General features: G+C 43.7%; 1 protein-coding gene across 1 annotated transcript in view; it reads left to right on the plus strand.

Annotated features, from left to right (window-relative positions):
• The window catches only part of bean1 (brain expressed, associated with NEDD4, 1), a 68902-nt gene extending 50890 nt beyond the window's left edge, over positions 1-18012 (plus strand). The window contains exons 3-5 of the mRNA XM_033636784.2: positions 2472-2675; positions 3122-3263; positions 16600-18012. Coding sequence (XP_033492675.1) covers positions 2472-2675; positions 3122-3263; positions 16600-16993 — 740 coding nt within the window. The 3' untranslated portion in view covers positions 16994-18012. The remainder of the gene's footprint in view (positions 1-2471; positions 2676-3121; positions 3264-16599) is intronic.
• The last annotated feature ends 5703 nt before the right edge of the window (positions 18013-23715 follow it).

The raw sequence follows: 23715 nt of genomic DNA on the forward strand, positions 1-23715 counted from the left end.
GAGAGGGTTGGTGGATGGGTCCAACAACCACCAATTTTCACATGGGAGGCTGGTGTTCACTTCCCATAAGATTGTCAAGCCAAACCCTGTTCTTTTGTCAAAAACCCAATGCGGTGCGTGGGTTGGCAAAATGTAAGCACGTGCATTTGTTGTTGAAGGAAAAAAAAAGTGAATGTGGTGTGACGTAGCGCTTTTATTTTGAAAGAGACTGTATGCAAACTGTACATTTCCTGTGAAAACAGAAGTGTATTTAGAAAACAGACAATGCATGTAACAGGCTGAAGTTGACACGGCGTCCCAGAACGTCAACAACCAACACACCCAGGGTACCTTGGACGTCATATGTGGACGTTAAGAGTCCATGACCAAACGTCGATATGTGACAAGGTCGGTGTGAGAGTGTGGTGATGTAACGCGTCTGTGGTTTGCAGAAATGTTTCTTTTGGTAACAGGGCTGTTGTTGGGGAACCATCATAGTTTGGTTTGAAATTCCTACTTAAAGTTATGGGGATCTTCGTCGTCATGATCGCATTAATAAACACTCGGTTAAGGTCAAGATATAACAGCAGCAGTTGTCCTTGATGCTAACACTTCCTCTGCCTAACTGCCTTGGATTGCACACCTAAGAAAATTGCCCGATATAGTAAAATTAATTTTTGGCCGTGGTAATGATGCACCACCAGATTTAAGTATCCCATACCATGAGGTCCAAGATTGAAGCAGGCAGGTCTGTGCTCTTTATATACATGAGAACACATGAGGCATGTGTCACATCTAGAGGGCACGAAGAAACAGCATCAGAACGCTTTGGTTACAGAGAAAGAATAAACCAACAAATCAGAGCGTCCTCCTCTCTCAGCTGTGATGTAATGAAGACAGACAGATCCAGAGTGACAGGCAGTGAGACAGATAAAGAAGTGGACAGGCAAACAGGCAGAGGATGGACGGACAGAGTAAACAGACAGATCAGACAAACAGAAATGGAGAGGAACAGGATCGTTCTGTAATCTAATGATGATGATGACTGAGAGACAGTGTATGTGTGTGTGTGCGTGTGTGTGTGTGTGTGTGTGTGTGTTGACTCTGGCTCTAATTATCTGTCACACACTGAAATGGAATAAGTCCTCCAGGAGAGAGAGTTGGAAAGAGGAAGAGAAGGAGAGAGAAGACGGTGGGAGAACGATGTGTGCAGGGCAAGACTGCAGTTATGTAACACGACCCCCTGCTGCACTACTGTCATAAGACCTGACAGACACACACACACACACACACACACACACACACACACACACACACACACACACATACACACACACACATACAGACAGATGGTTCTTTTTATTAATTATCTTTTATTTTTATTGATTTATTTGTGGGAAAAATGTCACTCTATATCCTCTATAAATGTCAGGGCATTAATTAATTGATTAATTTAAGCAATATATAATGTGATAGTTAACAAATTATTACTATTATTATTAAGTTTATTGAGATCACTGATGATGTATATATTGTACTTTGTTTCTTATTTTAGATGGGGAATATGACAGTGTTCATCTCCCCCTCCTTATCTTAGTTATGGTTGAGGTTGGCGGAGTGATTCGAAGTAAAGTCCAGTATACACTGCTTAATTTTGACCATCTCACTGTGTGAATGTAGTTACCACCTACGCAGGGGCGTGACTATAGACAGTGCAGGCAGGGTGGTTGCACTGGGCTCCATGAGGCAAGGGTGCCCTCTTATGTCCCAATATGTCAGGACTAAAACAGGGCCTTGTGGGAAATGTCATCTACTCATGGATGAGAAACCGGTGCTCGTGACAGTGAAACATGTAAATGTTAGTGCTCTCCTCGGCTTAGTTAGCTCAGTTGTGCTAGACGCACGTTTCCTTCTGCGTGGTGATTTGACTGGCAGGTTTAGTTTTGTAGAAAGAAAATACTTCCTACATGAAACTGTTCACAGCAAGGTCTTTGGATTATTTTGAGTAACCGGGTCATGATTTCTGGAAAGAGACCATGGTGATGAGTTTGTCAAATGTACTTTTTGGTGCTTTGAGCACCACAAGTTGAGTGCCATCTAGTTCCATTATACTGTAGAGGAGGTAGACACCTCTACGGCCGATATCGTCAACTCTCAGCAACTCACTCCAAAACTATCTAGATTGATAAACAGCACTATATGTAAAGAAAAATATGTCATTTTAATTTGGGGGTGAACTCTCCCATTAAAGAAGAACAAATATGAGACTTGCAGCAAGTGGCCAAAAAAGCAAATAATGCAGCTTCATATTTCTTCAATGATAGGTGACCAGTTTTGTCAATTTTTTCTTTAACATTTGTTGAAAATTTGAGTTAAACAAAATCTCTCTATAGTGACCCATCTGTAATCTCACTGTGCCAAAAGTATTTTCCAAGTTGTACATACAAGTTCACACACACTGACCTCGTCCATCTCTCTCCACCTCCCTGCAGTGAGCTCCAACCAGAGCCATGGGGAGTACCCAGACTGCCGGAGTGAGAGGGAGTCCGGAGGGGAGGCGTCTCTCCTGGTGTCTCCGCTGGTGGTGGCGGGGATCGTTATAGGCCTGGTCCTCTTCCTCTCCTGCATCACCATCATCGTCGGCAGCCTGCGCAAAGACAGTCGGCTCCGAAACCCACACCTCCGAGCGAGCTACGGTCAGTCTGTGTCTCAACTGTTGACTTTATGACTAACTCACCAACCGTGATGGAGCTGCCAGGCACCTGAGGTCATAGGTGTTGTGTAGCAGCACACTGAAGTCAACAGAGGAACCACAGATTAGCGTCATCAGAACATGATGTCACTGCTAAGATGTGGGGGCTTCAAATATCTGCTGAAATGTGTGTTTTATTTGGTCTGGAAGTCACTAAACACCTTCATGCACATAACATGCTTCCTAAATCTTCAGCAGGTTTCCACTGTCCCTGCAGAATGTAAATATTTCAAGGTGCTGAATATTAAATAGTCGTAGCTGCCATGTCTGTAAGCTGTCGAAATAATGAGATTACAGTTGCATCCATCACCTTGGTTGTTAAAATACAACTGGATGTCCCCAAACTCTCCATTCACACAGGTGTTTACCTTCCTGTCTCTGTCTCTGCAGGTCTGGATGGTTTTTCTTACGGAGGTTCAGTAGGAGAACTGAGATCTACCTGCTTAGAAGACTTTCCTCCTGGTTTAGACTTTGATTCATACAGAGAGACTTTGTCTCAGGTCAACAGCCTGTACCCCGACTCACCGCCACGGTAGGTTCCTTGTTCAGGTACGAAATCCTGTTTTTAAAGGTTTGACTGTTCGCCAGCTTGCAAAGACGTAGGGCCCTCTTACACCTACCTTGTTGTGTCCATACTTTTGGACTTTTCATTTTGATCTGAACCCAAAAAAATTGGTAGGTGCAGCTCATGTAGGTGATGACAGTGGGACATAGCATAGTTGAATAATCCTGAGTAGCTTTTTCCATGTTTATGCCGAGCATCCGCACGAGACTTTTGAAGACCCTTCTGACCCCATTATAGTTAACACATTCTCACTCTGACTTGTCACATCGAGATATGACGTGCAGGGATCCCTGGGTGTGTTGGTTGTTGACGTTCTGGGACAGCGTGTCAACTTCAGGACTGTTACATGCATTGTCTGTCTGCAAAATACACTTCTGTTTTCACAGGAAATGTACAGTTTGCATACAGTCTCTTTCAAAATTAAAGCCGTCCGTACAGATTGTTTTTTCCTTTAATGAGAAACGCACATGGTTACGTTAAGCTTACAGGAAGCAAACACCAACCTTCACCTGGCCTCCTGGGTAAAAGTGTGTTGTTGGACCCATCCACCGACACCCCCTCCCGACCCTTCTCTGACTTTTGCCTGCTTAACTTTTGTTGTCCCCCCCTGATGCCACTGAGTGACCGTCCGCATATCATGGCATAAAGGATGGCTTTTTTCATCCGTGTCTGATGCTGGATATCACTGACCAAGCATTGGTATTGAAATCCAGGACTGCATTTTTGTGTGGGGGGACAGAAACGTAGACTGAAAATGATGATGCCGACACCCACGTACCACTCTAATACACCACTGTATTTGCTTTGCAAAGAGTCCCAATCATTTTCCACTGCCTTGACCACCTTAAACACTTTCAGTAACTGGTCCACCTTGTCGTCAGTCCAAGCAAAAAAAATTCTGGTGTTGCTTTTTGCCATTGCCGTTCTTCCTCCATTGTATTTTCTGCAACTGAGCAACCAACTGCACAGTAGACCATCTGCTTCCTGTTTACATCAGCACGCGTAGGTCCAGTGTACACGTGTGGATGCCAGCGGATATCCGAGCCAAAACTTCCTCTTCAGTACCCCAGTTGTTTTGCCTAATCTGTACGAACCAATTTCTTTTTGTTTTAAAAAATTCAATTTCTTCTTTTTGAAAAAGCTAATGACAAAGCCAACTCGTCGTGCTGCAGTTCCCATATGATTGGTTAATACTACTAGACAACAAATGGTAACTGGGATGCCTCTATTACTAGAATCTTCTGTGTACATATGCAGAATCTGTTTAGATCAGTATGGATGTAGCCTTAAATCAAAGTCTCTGTGCTAAGCTAAGTTAGCCGGCTGTTAGTGGTGACTTCATCTTTAGTGTACAGATGAAAAAAGGTGGCATCTGGAGCCATGTCCACTTGACTTTACCCTGCCGATTTATGTTTTTACAGACAGACACTGTTAGTATCATATAACAGCTCATGTTCACGTGACACTTGAGCAAAAATATTCAAAAAATTACCTGGAATCAAAAGAAAATCTTCAGTGAGGACTTTCCTCACCCACCACCAGCTGCCGTATATGAAGGGGTGAGCAGACCACTCACCAATTATGTCAAATGTCAAATCTAAACCGTAACTGACCGTTCAGCCCGTGTCCCCCGCTGCTCTCTGTGCACTCGCCTTGACCCTTCATCTCCGTTTATTCAGTTATTAAGGAGCACGGCTACCTTCAGTGCCCTTTGTGAGGGTGCAGGGATAAGTGTTTGTGCACTGTGTGTGTGAGAGAGGGAGAGAACGAGAGAAAGAAAGCGCTCGCTAAAGGCCAATGTCATGGTGTTTTTGATCTAAATGTCAGCTGGTCTAATTGGCAGCTTTAATAATTCACATACATCCCTCCCTCCCCTGCAGTGTGTGTGTGTGTTTCATTCTCCTTTCTCTGCCTCAGAAACATTCCCTCGCTTTAACCCCGATGAATCGATCTGAGGTTGGATCGCATCTTATCTTTCCTGTTTGTTCATTAAAAAGGAGTTCATTACTGACTGAGACAATTGTTTCTGACTTTCCGATGTCCTCGCTCACCAGCCGCCTCGTCTCAAACTGAACGACTATCAGTATCAATGCAAATAAAATAAATTCCTATTTAAAAGTTTTCTTTTACCAACTTAATTTCTCAGAAATCTTTTTATGTCCGTCAGTTTTGAATAGCATGCTAGGATAGCCCCAAATTTAGCATGAAAGCCTCAGATGAGTTCACACATTTCTAATTTAGGCAATCACCAGTTCTCATCAGTACTATAGGTAAAGGTTGATGTTGATTCATGCTGATTTAAGTCACATTCATCATGTTAAACTGATGCTGAAGGTGTGCTGGAGCAGGATTACACTTGGTCAGCAGCAGGCTTCATGTTTGCTGAGGTGTTTGAATGATGCTTGGTGCTGCAGGGTCCTAAGATGGGCCAAGAAAATGTTCCCACGCACTAAAGCAGCTCCCTGCAGATTACTACATTTATACTGTGTCTTTACTTCAGTTTAACATGAGATGGAGTAACGCTAAACACCACAGCATCGACACAAGAGGGGAGAAAGGAGAGGGGAGCTAGATAGCTACGTCAGTGTTCTGGCAGGAAACCACAGCGTTCTGGACAGCCTGTGTGAGAGCCGGACTCTCTGGCCTGGACGATGGGACAGCAGCCAGTGCACATGCACGCACACATATACACACACACACAAAAACACATCCAAATTAAACACACATACATACATTAATACAAACTGCACATTTTGTTTACCATAGTGCTGACAAGTCGTTGTTTGGTACCCTGTCAACAAGCAGGTAGCTGCAGTCATGTGATGATCCTGCAGGGTATGTGTGTGTGTGTGTGTGTGTGTGGGCCACAGATGGTTGAGGGAAACTCAGAGAACTCGGATCAACAGCTCACCTACTGAGAATGTGAACGTTGCGCTTCCGACATATACACACACACTCACACACACACACTGTCTCCCAGAAGAAGTCACACTCACGGATCAGCTGCTCACCTGTGGAGACTGAAAGCTTCTGCTTCCTCTCAGGGAGAAGCTTTGGCTCACACACGGACACACACACACGCTCACACAGACTGCTTGCTTTCCGATTTGTGTTGCATGATAATCTCGGGGAGCAAGACGAGGGAAACTGTTGCACAGAGTTGAGAAAGTTAATGTGTTGACTGCTTGGGATTTTTGTCTACTGAATTCCATCAGCCATTTTGTATTTGAGAAATTTGTGTTGAGCTTACAACACCTGGCCAGTGGATGACATGATGTACTTGAGTCCACTGTAGTGCCTTATATGCGACTATAGCATACATTTTATTAAGGCTCAAAGTTACATGTATTAAAGGACGGGACTGCCTCTGTGACAGGCTGTCTGCAAGGCTTCACCACAGTCTGTGCAACCCGGTCTCACTCTGAAGTCATCGAATACCAGCACTTAGTCAGCGACTTTTTGGCATCAGACATGAAAAAAGACATCCTTTCACATTTGCATGATACGTAGCCGGTCATTCAGCAGCACCAGGAGGAAACGTAGCTGGACCACAACGAAAGTGAAGGGGGCGAAAGTCCCAGTACAGTGGGAGAGTGGGGTGGTGGATGAGTCCAACAACCACCGACTTTCACCCTGGAGGACGGTGTTCGCTTCCCGTATGAATGTAAAGCCAAACCCTGTTTTTTCCTAAACCGAACCATGTGCGTTTGTTGTTGAAGGAAAAAAACACCAATTCGCAGTGTCATACCAACATAGTGCTTTTATTTTGAAAGAGACTGTATGCAAAATGCACATTTTGTATTTTGAAAACAGACAATGCATGTAACAGGCTGAAGTTGACACGGCGTCCCAGAACATCAACAACCAACACACCCAGGGTACCTTGGACGTCATATGTGGACATGAAAGTCTATGACCAGTTGTCAATATGTCATGAGATCAGAGTGTTGATCTATGGGTCAGATCCACCCTCTCACTCAAATATGGTCACTTCGGTTACCAAAAAACAGTGGCTACGGCTGAAATGTCAAACTCAAGGCTTGAAAATTACGCCAGAATTCCACTGGATGCGTGTCTGTTGCAGAACGGCTGTGCTGGTTATCCGCTGTGTGCTCCGCCGTCCGTCAACACCCACCGGCTGCGTTTGCTGTGTGCGGAGCGCCAGACAGCGGGAGTCACGAGGATCCAGGAGATCTTGTGAATCCACGCAACAAGATGTAGTTTCTATAAACAGAACCACAAAACCAGAGGAGTAGTAGGAAGACATCTGGGTGCACCTCCATAATTAACATCTCCTCGTCCATGGTGTCAACGCAGTGAAATGATGTCTGGAAACCTCTGACCTGTTGACTTCAGGCCTGCCTCCACCCATTATGACGTTTTCAAGGTGTAGTGCAGGAAATATGATCTGCCGTGAACACTGTGTATTTTATTTTGAAAATTAACCGGACGTTTTATTTTGTTTCTGTGCATGACTTCCTGCCCTGCACGATCTGCTCTGTGCTGAATTGCTGTGTTGTGCTCCGCAAAAATAGAAGTCCTGCGTATCTGTTGCGGAGGGCTCTGGAGTGCCGGAGCTGAGACGGAGCCGGAACGCAGAACAGCCGTAGACACATTGACTAGAATTGAAAGTAATTATTACCAGGGATTTTAGTCCCGTCCGAACGCCATGTCTGTAATCTTTACAGATAATGTCAGTAAAAATGACCATGACTTTTACCTTCTGCAAAATGGTCCAGAGAAAATACCTCAGGTAATATTAATCCCGTGTGAACGCGATCCTCTGTAACAAAATGTATCTAAATATTCCGTCACATCCTGTTTACAAACATTTTTCCGTGTTCACAACTAGCTTTCCACGTTTTTTCTGATGATGGAGGCGCTTGAAGAAGCATTCGGTGTTGTCGGCAGTCGTGATAGTGGACACATCTGAGACGTCTGGTTGTGTTAGGTAGGCCTAATGTAAATCCATATTGCTAATCGTTGTGTACACACAATCCTGATCATGGGCAATATTTCATATTGGGCTAATCATTAATTATTATTACACATACAGGAAGCAACGTGGCGCACACATGCCGACAGGGAGGTGACGCCAGGGTGCAAACCGAGTTACCACTCCCACCTCTGGTAGAATCACAGAGATTTCTTGTCCCGTGCGAATCGGACATTTATATTACAGATCCCTATGTAATAGTTCTTATGTCTAAAACTAACCACACATTAACCATAGCATTGTTGAAACGTGAAGTTCAACCTGTAACGTGCAAATGTAACGAATCCATGGTTTGCAGAAACATACAATACCCTCATTTACTCTGGTGATTGGGTCGACACACAGTATTTCTTGGCACAACGAGCATGAAAAGATCCTAGAAATAAATGACCTGCTCAGCAGCAGACGTGTCAGAGTAATGAGCTTGTTACATGTTGCCATGTCATACTGTATGACACCAACGGTCAGTGTCACTGACAAAGGCAAGAAGAGCATACTCAGGTCAGGATGTCTCACAGCATCTTAACACTGAGTCAGGGAGCAGTGAGAGATAAGATGAAATGATAACAGCAGACAGCAGGATGAGGACAGAGAGAGAGAGAGAGAGAGAGAGAGAGAGAGAGAGAGAGAAGGTAAGGGCTCAATAATCAAATCTCCAGAACAAGTGTACCATGTTATCCTGTCATCTTGTAGGATCAAAGTGATGTTATCACAGACATGTAAAGAGATGCAGCGCAGGCAGGTTTACAGTACAGTACAGTCAGAGGAGACACATGACTGACTGTGATCTGAGGAAACCTGAGCTGCTGAATGTCATCTGAAACTTTACTTCACATGTGAAGTCTGTGGGCTTCATCCTGTGAGCTGCTTTATGCTGAGAAATCGGATACACACACCTGTGAGTGCAGCATCTATATGGTTCTCCAGCTCCACAGGCAAGTACCTCACAGTGGTAGCAAGCAGGAACATGCCAGCTTTACACACACGTAAACACATTTCCACACACACACACACAGAGACCATATGGTCCGTGCTGTATCTCGAGCTGTCCGGCATCCAGCTCTGTAGAGCGTCACAACCATCGCATGAAAACATGCCAGAGGTCCTCCTTTTCTCATGATCTGTATGTATCTGACTTTTACTTCTTCCTCTATCATGACAAATATCTGTTAAAGTTAAGCCACACAAATTGCTCGTTCAGGTGGGGAAGGATTGTGGCATTGTTCAAAGACACCAACGTTGACTGTTGGTAGCAGAAGCCTGTCCTCTAGAAATTGTGTTTATATTGACTGAACTGTTTTTCTGATTACAACATGGTAACAGATGCAATCGCTGGCTGGGTTATTTTCAGAGAAGGGTTGCAGTGATGGTTTTATGAAATGAAAATTGATGATTATACAACACAGATTTGCCTATCCAACACTGAAAAAAATGCAGCCAGACAAAAGATCTTACCTTTAGTTTTATTATTATTATTATTATATAAAAGGAAGACTTTTTACACAAACTTCAAGTTTCCCCAAAAAATCTTTTGTTTTCATTCCTTTAAAAGTTATTGTAACTGGTCAGGGTGTATTGTAGGTGTACAAATCCAACCCGGTCTCCAAGTCATCGAAATCCGGTGTTTGGCATAGACAAAAAAGAGCCATTAAGTGGTTTTTGCCATTGCGTAATCTTTAATGTTTATGACTAGACTTAACACATGCAGTCACATTTGCAGTCCCCGGGACATGCGAAATTGATGTTTTCACTGCACATTGTCAAAGTTCTGCAAAAATCTGCCCAGAATGTTCCCTACTCATTCTCTCACTCTGCTGCTGGACACAGATCCAACAGATCTAACAGTGGAATCTTTGTGCACAAAGTGTAGCTGCTTCACGCTCGCGCTTTCCTGCTTGCCTTTATATCGCTTTGTACTCTTCGTTGATATTGTGGTACATCTGAATAGGGTTGTCATGAAAACTGATACTTCGGTACCAAGTCGATGCCAATACGCAAAAAATACGTTGGTACCTGATTTTTTTTAGGTAACGTAAGTACCATATACAACTTTGCCCTCAGCGGGATACGAATGTGGACATACGAATGTGGACCTACCCCACAGGGTAGTGGAGGGGCTGGAGCCTATCCCAGCTGACAGTTGACATGGTACACCTGGGAGCAGGTGTACCATGGGGAGAACATGCATCGATGGGCTTCCCCACCCTGCGTTTGAACCAGGAACCCTCTTGCTGTGAGGCAACGATGCTAACAACTGCACCACCATGTCGACATATCTGACAACATTTAGCACCAATGTCAACAAGCATCGACAGAAAATATAGTCATCACTATGGATGAGTGATAGCCTCATCCACCATCTTCTTTTTTGCATCATGTCCTGCCCAGACGCTACAACTCGCTTCACCAAAAACACTCTTTCCAGTAGGCGAATTATCATCTCCTGTTGTGTGCTACATGTGTGAAAGAACAACTCAGATTCTCCGTCATTGTCCAGAGTTTATATGATAAAACAGCCCAATATGGAGCTACAGAGTCAGGGGAATATTGTTTGCAGGACCATGAGAAACCCAAACGAAATTACTGGTGGTGTGGCTTCAACAGGAAACAACATGCACACTTTACAGGCTTTATTTATGGAGGGTGCAGGACTGAGACAAAGAAAGAAGGAAAGGAAAAGAAGAGGAGGAGAGAGGAAACTTAACATTTTTTTAGTAAAGCATTTTCTTGGACAGCAGCATGAAACTGCCACTGAGCAATAACTGACTGACTTATTGATTTTGTTTTAACCGTCATTTTACATGAAGCAGAAATACAGATGGACGGACAAACAGAAGCAGTTGTGTAACTCCCAGCATGCATCTCAGAGGAGACAAATTATTTTCACTCAGCCACACCTAGCTATCACACACACTCACACTTGTTAGCAGAGCACACATAAACACCACACACTCATTATCTAGTGTGAGCTTTGTGCAGAGATACACAGGGGGCCGCAGGGAGCCGAGGAGCTCGTGACTCCTGAGAGACCAGACACGCAGAGATTTTCACTGTGTTACAACACCTCTGAAACACCCAACACACGCTCCCTTCTCTCCAATTTTCACCTCAACATGTGTCACACTGGCATGAATGTTCAAGGTCGGATTTCCCAAAGCAAAACAAAATAATCAGGATAAATATTTTTGTACTGTAGATATCCCTGGGGGTGTTAGGGAGTGTGTGTTAGGAGAAAACTGCTATCATAAAAAAGAGTCGCACAGAAGGAGACAACTACAGTAGAAATACTGAATTTAAAAACAGGTAAAAAAGGGCTGACAGTCAGCTCGGTCACCAGAAAAAAAACATCCACACTGTGGGTTTCTGCAAACCACCAATTCCTTATATTTGTACATTTTATATGTGTCATATCAGCATGTCTTAAGTGACATATGATATGAGCTGGCTTTGTCATCAGGAGTTAGAGGGGATGGTGGATGGTGTGTCACCTAGATGAGGCCAAGTTGCCAAGGTGGTATGATACGCACTGGTTGGCTGCAGTTTGTAACAATGCCACTGGCAACTACCATTAAATAAAAAACGAGAAAGTCCATATAGGATGGGCTGAGCGGGAGATGAATTGGTCAAATAAACACCAGACCTTCACCATGCAGCCTGCTGTTCAGCTCCTGTGTGAAATTTAAGCCAACTTTTGTTGCCTGAACTTAAGGAGTGACTTAAAGTGTTTTACCTATGTTGTAACTTTCCTTTGAAAAAGACGAGCAGAAACTGTGCAGAAGTGTATTTTAAGTGTATTTCTGGTTCTGCTTTAAACTGGTTCTCTTTATATTTATCCAACAGATCCCTCTTTGTCTCTGTCAGTAACTCATTTTCTATCTTGCCTCCCATCTCCTGTGGTGTACCCCAAGGTTCCATACTTGGGCAAGTCCTCTTCTCGATTTATTTACTTCTGTTAGGCCACATTATTCAGAAACATCATACAGTATATCTTTTCACTGTTACGCTGATGACACACAGAGCTACCTCCCCTTAGAGCCAGACAAGTCAAATTTGATTGGGAGTTGAAGTTTGACAAACAAATCAATCAAGTAGTAAAATTAAGTTTCATGCAGCTGCGCATCATCTCCAAACTCAAATCAGTTCTTTGTAACTCTGACCTGGAGAAAGTCATCCATGCCTTCATTTCCTCCAGCTGTCTACAAAGTGTTAAAATGGCCTCACCCCCTCTCACATCAAAGAGCTCCTCTTCCCATATCACACTGTGAGAGAACTGAGATCCAAGACTAAGATTTAATCTGAGATTTAAAGATTCGCGACAAGACCAAACGTACGTTTAGGACGTATCAGAAAAATGTGCAGCAGTGTGAACTGGCCAGTCTGAGCTTGACTCAAGCCGGCTGATGACGTCAACTGCAACTGAGCTGGTCAAATGGCCAGCAGCTGGTTTTAGAACGTAAAGCACATCGCCTGTTTCTACAGCCAGTCGACTTGTAGTAAAAACCTGCAGGTCAAGTCAAAGTGACCGCAGATGGTGTGTTTGCCTGCTGCGGCAGGTGCTCCATTGCAGCCGAGCTCTCTGTTTCCATTTCACGTGTGACATTGTCGGACAGTGGGTCGCTGCTGCTGCATTGCTGTATGTGCTTATGCCTCCTCACACACACACACATTCTCATTGACTAACTAATTGGTGCTGCTACCTTATGTTATTGTTGCATATTGATTATGAATACATTCCACCTGATGCTCATTTTGTTTATGTGTTTTGCCGTTTCATTACAACTACAAATGCAGCTGTAGCCAGTATCTCAAATGAGAATGGAAGTATAGAGAGTTGTTGACTAGAGATGATACACCGTCTCATCTAGTTGCATTGGTGTGAACCAGCAGGTTTTTAGAACATTGCAGAACAGAGCATTGCAAGTAGTTTCAACTCATCTCATTGCAGATCTTTGACTGAACTGGGCTTAAAGGGATAGTGCACCCAAAAATGAAAATTCAGCCATTATCTACTCACCCATTTGCCGAGGGAGTCTCAGGTGGAGTTTTAGAGTCCTCACATCACTTGCGGAGATCCAAGGGGAGAGGAGGTAGCAACACAACTCCACCTAATGGAGGCTGACGGCGCCCCAGATTCAAACGTCCAAAAACACATAATTGAAACCACAAAATATCTCCATACTGCTCGTCCGTAGTGATCCAAGTGAGAGTTCAAATGACGTTTTCCCAAACAACTTTTTATGTCAGAGCTTCAGGGCACTTGGATCACTACGGACGAGCAGTATGGAGATATTTTGTAGTTTCAATTATGTGTTTTTTGGATGTTTTAATCTGGGGCACCGTCAGCCTCCATTAGGTGGAGTTGTGTTGCTACCTCCTCTCCCCTTGGATCTCCACAAGTGATGTGAGGACTCTAAAACTTCACCTGAGCCTCCCTCGGCATATGGGTGAGTAGATAATGGCTGAATTTTCATTTTTGGGTGCACTATCTCTTTAAGAGCAATTTGGATCAACTCTGTGTTTAAAGTTCTATATCATCCAACATCCAAAACAGATGCAAGAGGGTACCGAGCACGTCATAGTTTGACATGGATGCAATGGTATTTGACAAGCTTGGATGAGAATGTGTTTGTTTGTTTGTTAAAATGTAAAAAAGTTGCAACAGAAACATTCGATGCCAACATTTTTTTCTGGTGACTGGACTGTGACAGTACAAACACTTCCTGAAAGAAGAGGAAGTAACTAAATCTCCATGTGGGTCAGTTTTGTCGCAATTAGCAGTCACCATCAGACCCCTGTGTGTCTGAATATCCCTGTTGGTTTGTTCACACTTGGTATAAAAAGAGTGCCAGTTCTCTAAACCAGGTGCTGAGGTTTTTATTTAGAAATGTTTGTTCCATCTGTTTAGATACAAACCCAACAAATTATTACCTAAATAAAGTAATGAAATGAGCACACACTGCTTTGTAGAGATGACTGTGAGAGGTGTTTTGATCACTGGACATACAGACAGGGTCTCAAGTCCTATTTCAGTCTCCTTTAACAGTACTCTTCTATGTGTGTGTGTGGTGTGTGTGTGTGTGTGTATGTGTGTGTGCGAGAGAGAAGTGTGTGATGAAGAGCAGTGGGTGCAGTGGACATTCGGTCTTTCTGACTGAGCCTTGTCCTCACATCGAGGTGAAAATAGCTCTCTCTTACACACAAACACGCACATCGAACAGGAAACCACAGACACACACACTCAAAGTCTCTAACACTGCTTTATAATGGCTGGCAAGTGGATACACACACTCACACACCCACAGAGGGTAGAGAAGGAGATGAAGAAAGTACAAGAAGAAAGAAAGATAAAAGACAGAAAGAAGGCAGGATAAAACACACACACACACACACACACACACACCTGCAGCACTGTGGTACCAGACTGATAGAGTTAACCACTGTGCTGATTGAGTTACACTGATTTACTGCTTCCTTTGCCTCCATCATCATCTACCATTAGCTACACACACACATACACACACCAAGATTTTCTAATTCTATTTTCTATTTTATATGTTCCATTTTTTCTCTCTCTTCACTGTGGCTGGCTGGGGGAGGATGTTGGTAGAAATCTGACCTCTGGGGCTGCTGGAAGAGTTCATCAGGGAAGCGTTTTGGCACTCTGTCAAGAACAGCAAGACAGAGGCTGCATGCAGGGAGCAGCATGAGGCTGCTGCCTTTATCAATTCTTTTTTATACACATGTGACGGTGAAACATGTCGCATTTTAACATTGATTTTGCCAAACAATTCCCATCAAGTATGTCAAACTTAATGTGCCATTACCACAAGACAACCGAGCCATGAACAGTCAGTACGTTTACATGCAGAGTCAAGTCGAGCTATGGTTATAGCTTAATTGGATTACTGTACTTGTCTCAGTATACAAGCACGGGAGGGGAATCAATGTATTGACCGAAGTATGTCCGACTCTGCTACGATAGGTGCCGAAACGTCCCCTTTCAGCTTGTTAGCATTGGACCTTTTTCCAGTTGACCTATTACGTCACAGACCAAACAATCAACAAACAAGCTGGCGACGGTTAGCTAGCAGCTAACTGGTACCGTGGTGGACAACTTTACAGCAACTTCCAGGTCAAAGCTCTGGACCCAGACTCCCACCAGACGACCACGGGCGTATGCACGTGCTTCATACAGTAACCCAGTGTATCCCGTACACTGATTTCTTTCATCTGATTTCATTGTAGCTGCAGCTCATTCACTCAGCCTCTCCTTGCCTTCTCTCTCTCTGTTCATCAGACCACAAATGAAACAAAAATTAGCTGCTAGCCAGCCCATGGCCCTTCCACCTCACTTCCCGCCACTGTAGACTGCTTCACCAGGAGGATAGCAGGTAGCAGCTCTGGAGATGAACCTTCAGTCAGCAGCTGTATTGGCTTTTATTCGGCCAGCGCAAACCTCCCCCAGGGCTGGGTGTCACAGCAGGCCGGTGGCCAGCGGCAGTGCTGGGTCTAACCTGTGTAATGGCAGCAACAGAAAGTTTACTGATCCCGTGGTGAATCGAGGCTGTCCTCACTCACTACTAGTGCAAACCCCAGCTCCAGGGGTTGAATGGCTGGATTCAGTTTACTGTGGCCGCTGAATGTGGGTCCATCTTTGGAGCTGCTCTCCTCCCGGCAAGGTGGTCTGTAGTAGTGAGGTGAGGCAGAGATCTCTCTCTAGCTCTAGCTAATGTTAGCTACATAAATGTGAACATGAAGCCACAGCCAGTCAGCAGAAGGCTGAACTATTAGGAACATTTTCTCTACGTCTCTGAAACACCTTGGTTTTATTTGTTTATTGTCAGACAAGTCCATTTTCCTTTTTCAGGTTGCTCGACAGTGTAGCAGTTGCTGCCAGTTGCCTTTCCCTAGCAGGATTCTCTGTCATTGAATCATATGTTCACCATTTGAAGGGACGTGCACGCACATCTGCATTTGTAGAACAGCCAATAGGAAGGCCCTCTCTTTTGAAATGACCTGCGATTGGTCAAAGTCTCCGCCACAGGCTAGATTTTTCTCAGACCACTTGAATTACAATATGCTAAAAGGTCATAATGGGATTTTGCCCAATGAAGTCAAAATAACAAATGTCACTTCCACAGTAGATGCTTGGGGGGGGGAAACAAGAACCTCCTCCGAGTTGCTGCTCTGTAATTTGCTAGCTGATGCTCTTGAAACATAAAATGGTGCCACCATCCAGGCCAGAAAGAGTAACAGAAATGTCCCATCACAGCACTGACTGTTTTCTTTTTGTTTCTGTCTCTGTAGTTACGATGAGTGTGTTGGCCCAGGTGCGACACAGATCTACATCCCCACAGATGACCCACCTCCTTACTCCCTGTTGGACCCCTGTCAGAGAGGAGCAGATCAGGAGGAGCAGCCCGACTACACCAGTCTGGATCCATCTCCATACTATGGAGAGACCTCGGCCAGCGCTGCCTGGTTCTCCCCCTCCCACTACCCGCCAGGACTCCAGGAGCACGAGCACCAACACATCGCATCCATCTCCTTCCCTCTGGAGGCGGCACCGCCTTATGAGTCAGTGTTGGCCGAGCAGCAGGGGCAGCCCCTCCCTCTCATGCCATGTGACCTTTATAAACACCAATCAGAGCGGGGCGATGATGGCACCTCCCGGCAGCCGGGGGCGAACCAGATCTTGTAGGACAATTAATTTGTTTCTTTCACCTGCGCTGTCGGTCGTCCCCGGCTGAATTAAACAAACACTTGTGATGTGGGGCACAAAATGGCTGTTAGGAGCAGCTGTGACACCAAACCGTGAACACTCATGAGATGTACACTTCTTCCAAACAGCGGCTAACACCTAATAAAGCTTCTTAGTGGACTGAAATTAATCCAGGACTCCATCTTAACTACAGTTTCTTCTGGACAAAATCAGAACTCACTAACTGTGTAAAGTTTCTGGAAGCTTCTCTCAGACAAAGGCTTGTCGTTTCAGTGATGCTCCCTTGGACAAAGACTCTCCCACATCCCATAATAACACCATCGTCTAGTTCAGTTTTTACCACGTTTTAATCTCTTTCTTGTCATGTGTCATTTTTGAATTATGCTGTTCATCATACTGTTGACGACGGCAAGCTGAAAACTGAGTGTAAGCAGTGTCTGTGGTATTTAGAGTAGTTTAAGGTACATACAAGCACAGAGTACTCCCTCCCCCTCCCATTTCTTTTGGTATGATCCTCACCTGTCAGTCTATTTAAACTGTGTTTTAAATGAAAGTGCAATGACCACCTGTGTTGTAGGAACTCCACTGCTGATCTCCAGTCTCTGTAGTGTGTCAACGTTTAGAGCAGTGTGGTTGTTTTAGTGGTTAGAAGAAGGACTTTATGATAAAATGGTTGTAATCATAAATCCAAACTAATTAGGAAACTATCTGGACAGGAAGACTGAATCATCAACTCTCCAACTTTTCCAGTTATAAGGCACTATGATGATGTTATACAAGTCATTGTCATCTGTCATCAGCAGAGAGGAGACTCATCCACTGTTGTACAAATTGTCTCTTTCTATCAAGGGCTCTGGTTTTAATATGTACATTGATATACTATTGTGTAAGTGGACCCCAGCAGCAAACTGTAGCTCGGAGCCGTCCTCCTGACGAGGTCGTGTTGATGCAACAGAGAAGTTACACATTAAACTGTAGACCTGAACACACTGTTTACTGCAGAGACGGATGCTTCTGTCTTTGTCTTATTCTCTGTTTCACTATCATTAAGAAGGGATTTTATTGCACTACAAAGTGTAGCTTTCCAGACATCTTAACACGTGGAGTACCTAGACCTCTGATTAAAGAAAGAAACTGATGTCAGTGTAAACGTGGTACTCATGGTCACTTCTCATTTAAGCCTCAACCAGATTAAGTCCACACTACAGGAGTCCAACAACCACTGACTTTTACCAGCCGGTGTTCACTTCCTGTGAGATTGTAAAGCCAAACTCACATGCATGTGTTGGTGAAACATACACGTGCGTTTGTTGTTGAAGGGAAAAAAGTCAATTTGCAGTGCACCGTAGTGTATTTATTTTGAAAGAGACTGTATGCAAACACACACACGTTTCCTGTGAAAACAGAAGTGTATTTAGAAAACAGACAATGCATGTAACAGGCTGAAGTTGACACGGCGTCCCAGAACGTCAACAACCAACACACCCAGGGTACCTTGGACGTCATATGTGGACGTGGAAAGTCCATGACCAAACGTTGATATGTGACCGACAAATTCAGTAATCGGTAAATCATCCCAGAGGTATTGTAAACAAATTCGCATGTACTGATGAGTCACTGATGAGACTAATGTTTCATTTCCTAATCAAAAATAGAAGAGAAGTTCTGAATTCCCTCTTCAAATGGCCAAATGTAGGAAACAGGTAGAATCCAACAGTTTTTTCCAAAACTTTTGTTCAAATACAACAAATAAATTGAATTTTAGGGGGAAAAGTGAAGCATCTCAGAAACATTTAGACTGAGCACATTTAAAAAACTGAGTACATTCAACAGACATTTACTGTCTATACAGGGAGCAGCATGAAGGTCACATACACAAGTGCACAGTAGCGCATCACAGCTTCCGGTCCTGTCTTCATCAACAGTGGACATTTTACGCTTCCTGACCTCGGTGGAGAGGTTTCAGATTCCTAACCTTTACTACAGCTGAACCATAGTTTAGTTTAATTTTGTGCATGAGTGTGTAAAAGGGTGACAAGTTGAATAAAAGTTTAATCCAGGCAGCATTATGAGTGGAAAAAAGTCCCCAAGAGCTGAGAACCTCCACTGTGGCCAGACTCCCTGATCCATCACCTCCCAGCTCTCTGTTTGTTACATCATTTAACATATTCTGACAAAGACAGAAGCTACAGAGCAGTGTTTGGGTATGAGCTGTGTGTTGGTCATCCTGCCAACCTGTACACAACAAATCACAATTTGCCACTGAAGCAGGAAGTCATCCGAGTTGTGTGTGTGTTAAAGACGTGCCTGACAGGCCTCCGACTGTTAGCTTGAACACTGTAGCCATAATACGATAATCTCAATGCAACTAACTCAGTGCTTTGCACTGTCGTGTGTTTGGTTATATCACGAAGTATCAGTTACTGCTGTGATATGAAGATCTTCTCATTACTGAATCCCTGTTAAATGAGCTGTGATGACAGATTTTACTGAGGGAAACATGTCGACTGTTCCTGTTGTTCCAGTGATCAGCTTTGTGTTTGGTTCAGGTCTGCACCTACAGGCGAGTTAAAGGATAACTTCGGTATTTTTCAACCTGGGCCCTATTTCCCCATGTGTATGTGTGCGTATGATTCATAGGTACAGCTCTTTTTAAAATTGGTTCAGTATTGAAGGAGGCGGATGCAGCCAAGAGCCGCGAGGTAGATATGGGGGCAAATGCGTCCCGTATAAGTTTGCGCATTAAAAGTGCTTTTTTTCTCCACTGACCGGTTCAGATCGCCAGTGCTATCTCTGTAGATAGCATACTAAGCGTTTCCCTGACCTTTCACCTCCTCCCGGCTGTGACGTCATCTCGCGAGAGCTTTGCCAGAAGAAAGCAGAGGAGCCATGCTGAGCGCCACTCAGAGTGGCGCTGGTTGTCCCGGAGTACAGTTGAGAGTTTTACTGCATCGATTGAAAACAATGGTTCGTGTTTGTGTATTTTATCTGAATTGCAAGAACAGGATGTCGTGCAACACCCCGTACAGCTTTCAAAGGCTGCCTTTGTCGGACGGCGAGATGCTGAAGTTGTGGCTAGTTGTGCTACAAATGGATGCTAACACTCCTGTCCAGACACTGCACCTTGCAGACCATTGGGTCTGCAGTGCTCACTTCTCCCAAGATGACTACTGCCAGCCGAAGAAGAGAAGACATCCAATCCCGAAACACCTCTTCCTCAAGAAAACGGCTGCCCCACGAGTAGAGAGAGCTACAGACACAGTGGAAGTAATGTTATATAAACAATGTTCGAAACGCTTAGTATGCTATTTACAGAGATAGCACTGGCGATATGAACCGGTCAGTGGCAAAAAGAAGCACTTTCAATGCGCAAACTTATACGGGACGCATTTGCCCCCGTTACCATTTTAGCTCATTTCGCGGCTGACGGCTGCATCCGCCTCCCTCAATACTGAACTAATTTTAAAACGAGTTGTACCTATGAATCATACGCACACATACACATGGGGAAATAGGGCCCAGGTTGAAAAATACCGAAGTTATCCTTTAACTGCACATCACATAGTTTAGTGTCCCTGCATTAGACATGCAGAGTCATAAGTTAGTCAGTGTTTACGTGCACAAAATACTTTAGTGTTTGTCGTTATGCTGAAAAAAACAATATTTCTAGTAAGTTGTTTACATGGCTAATGACAATGAATATTCCACTAATATTCCTGTTCACATGCAGCCATGAATACTCTGATTCACATGTCCGTACATATCATTTATCACCTGAAATTTGGAAAAGAGGAACAGATTTTTTTTTCAAACATTTCCACCAGTGGTGGACTTGTTGGTCTGTGTGAACACAGCCTTCCTCTTTCATTCCTTCAACCACCTTCTTCAAAAGGTCATTTTCTCTTAGGCATGCATCTTAAGCCTGCAGCCTTCAAACTGCTGGCGACATGGTTCATGTTAAATGTACAGAGCCGACCATTTAGAAAGAGGCAGTGTGTCGCAAACTGCAGTAAAACCCCAGCTGAGACACATATGTGCTGTATACATGTCCAAATAAGGCCCCAATCACACCGGAAAGCGTGTTGCAGGTTGCAAAACGCAAGGCGCACTGCACTGCCTTTTGTGGTGCCTTTTTATTGTTGCCAGACAACCACCCCATCACTTCCTTACCCTAACCTTCCTGTGTAATCAATCAACCATTCATTTATTTTATTTATTTCACAGTAATTAGTAGCGGGTTCCTAAAATGGACAGTCAGAAGGTACTTGCTGGCGCTCTGGTCGAGGGTGAGAGGCTTTTAAAATATCAAATGACAAACTTGCAAACTTGGAATAAACTCCATCAACAATAATGCATTTTTTCCTAACACTTCCCCAAAAGTGCATTTCATTTTTTTAGGGACACACAATAATATCGGCACATCATCTGTATCTGCCAAAATCAGCCTTCAAATGAACTCTCAGAATCGGCCAACATGCTTTTTCTTATTTTGCACAATGAATGAATATTACATTCATTGAAAAGTATTGTATTTCATGTCTCCATCTGCTGGTGGGCTGTCACAATAAGAGTATGCATGCATAACATTATGTTAATTCTACTACAGAAGAGACTTGATGATCACTAAAATTAGGCGGGGAAAAAATATCATTATTATTATTATATCGGATATCGGCAAAAATCCAATATAGAGCATCCCTAATTTTTGTTTCGTTCTGTGTAACTGCGGATTCAAGACATATTTTATTTGTAATGAAAAAAGACATTGTCAATAAAGAGTGAGGAGTTATTAAAATAACATTAGTACAGAAAAGGGAATTTTAAAAAAAAAACGTTTAATGTAACCCTGACACACATATTTCCAACCCTCATACTCTCCCAGGTTGCTCAAGTTATAAATGAATTCATGTGTCATATGTATGTTCACAAACACTGTCTCATCACACATGAAGAGCTTCACACAATGAACACACACTCAGTTTTACCATCACACCAGCAGGGGGCGATGCAGAGCTACAATATCATATTCAGAGTTTTCACACATTCAGTAATAAGATCAGCTGGGTCGACTTGACCGAGTCGGTGTAAAGGTGAGGAGTATTTTGATGCTTTATTAGATTATAGGAAAAGTAAAATATGAAGATGAGGGTTGTTGGTGTTATAGTATTTGTTACTGAGACCTAGACAGAAGTAATTTTCTCATTGCTTGTTCAACACATTTGTTTGTATATCATGACTTTTTCTCAGCACTGTTTGGTGGGTGCATTCTCTGTAAGTAAAAGGTGTTAAATGTCTTACGTGTCTCACCTCCCATCTCCTCTCTCTTTCTTTCCTCGTCTGTCAAGACAACGGACTTCATGTATATATTAGGAAGTGTCTGTTTCTTTATGTTCTGTATTAGAGATTTTGTTAAATATTTTCTTCTGTAGAGAAGAAGGAATAAATCTGAACTCTTATATGAATCTGAGTGGATGGTTTTGAGCAAACACTCTATTAGGAATCAACTGGAGACACGTTTGTACAACACTTAACACATAATTATCTGTTATGTATCTGTCCAGCAGGAAGCAGACCAAATGACGTTTTTGGCCTTTTTTTGCAACGGTTTTTAACTGCTAGAAGAGTAAATCGAGATAGATGCGGTTGGGAGGTTTCTGGATGTTGTGGGTGTTTCTGAGATGCAATTCTCTGCAGAGGTGCATCTCAAAATTGCATCTCTTTTTGCAGATGATGTGATTCTTTTGGCTTCATCCCACTGTGACCTCCAGCATGCACTGGGGCGGTATGCAGCCAAGTGTGAAGCGGTCAGGATGAGAGTCAGCACCTGCGAGTCTGAGGCTCTCTGCTGGAATACGGTGGATTGATCCCTCTTTTTGTTTATACAGAATGTATACGACGTAAACAGTGACGTGGGAGGGAAGCCGCGGCTGGTCAGTCCTTCGGTGATTCTCTCGTAAGTCGGCCCGTTCTTCACCGTTCCCGTCATCTTACGGTTAATGGCCTCTTCGTTTGCAAGGACAAGGAGGGCGCGCAATTCCTTGTCTCCCCAGTTGCTCATCTTTACAGTGTCTGTCAGGTTTGCGTTTTCCTCTTGCTACTAGCTGCTCGCTAATTCCTGCTATCAGCTGTTTCCTGTTTATCCACCGCCAGTGGCTCGCACGTGCAGCATCATCAACAGCTCCTCTCACAAGTCTTCAGCAGCCCCTCCCGTTGCGGAAGGTCGTCTCAGTCTTTTTTAACCAGAAAGGTTCCTCCAATATGTCTACCCTACGAGACGGAAAATTGGGCACCTCGGAACAACTCGCCAGTCCGGCTCTGTGTGTCTAAACGCTTGCAGCTTGCAAGCAAAACGGCCCAACATTCGCCGAAAATCTGGCAGTGTAAAAGGGGCTAATGACTGAGCTCACTTCTTTGTTGATTGCTGCAGCCTAAATGTTTCTATGATATATATGCAGGCATATTTATGTTAATTGAACAAACTGAAAAAGGTCCAAAAGAAGGAGAAGTCTGGTAAAATTTAATCAACAACTGATCCAGACACCAACAACAACGCTTGAAACTAAGGAAAGAGAACTTATTTGGACCAACATGCACCATGTGACCAATAAAAGACCTGAAAACAAACAAAAACAGAACCATTAAAACAAAAACCATAATGACTACAAACTGCTCTTACTGTACTCCGTGCAGATAACATAGTC

Source organism: Epinephelus lanceolatus, chromosome 17, assembly GCF_041903045.1.
Source record: "Epinephelus lanceolatus isolate andai-2023 chromosome 17, ASM4190304v1, whole genome shotgun sequence".
Lineage (NCBI taxonomy): Eukaryota > Metazoa > Chordata > Actinopteri > Perciformes > Serranidae > Epinephelus > Epinephelus lanceolatus.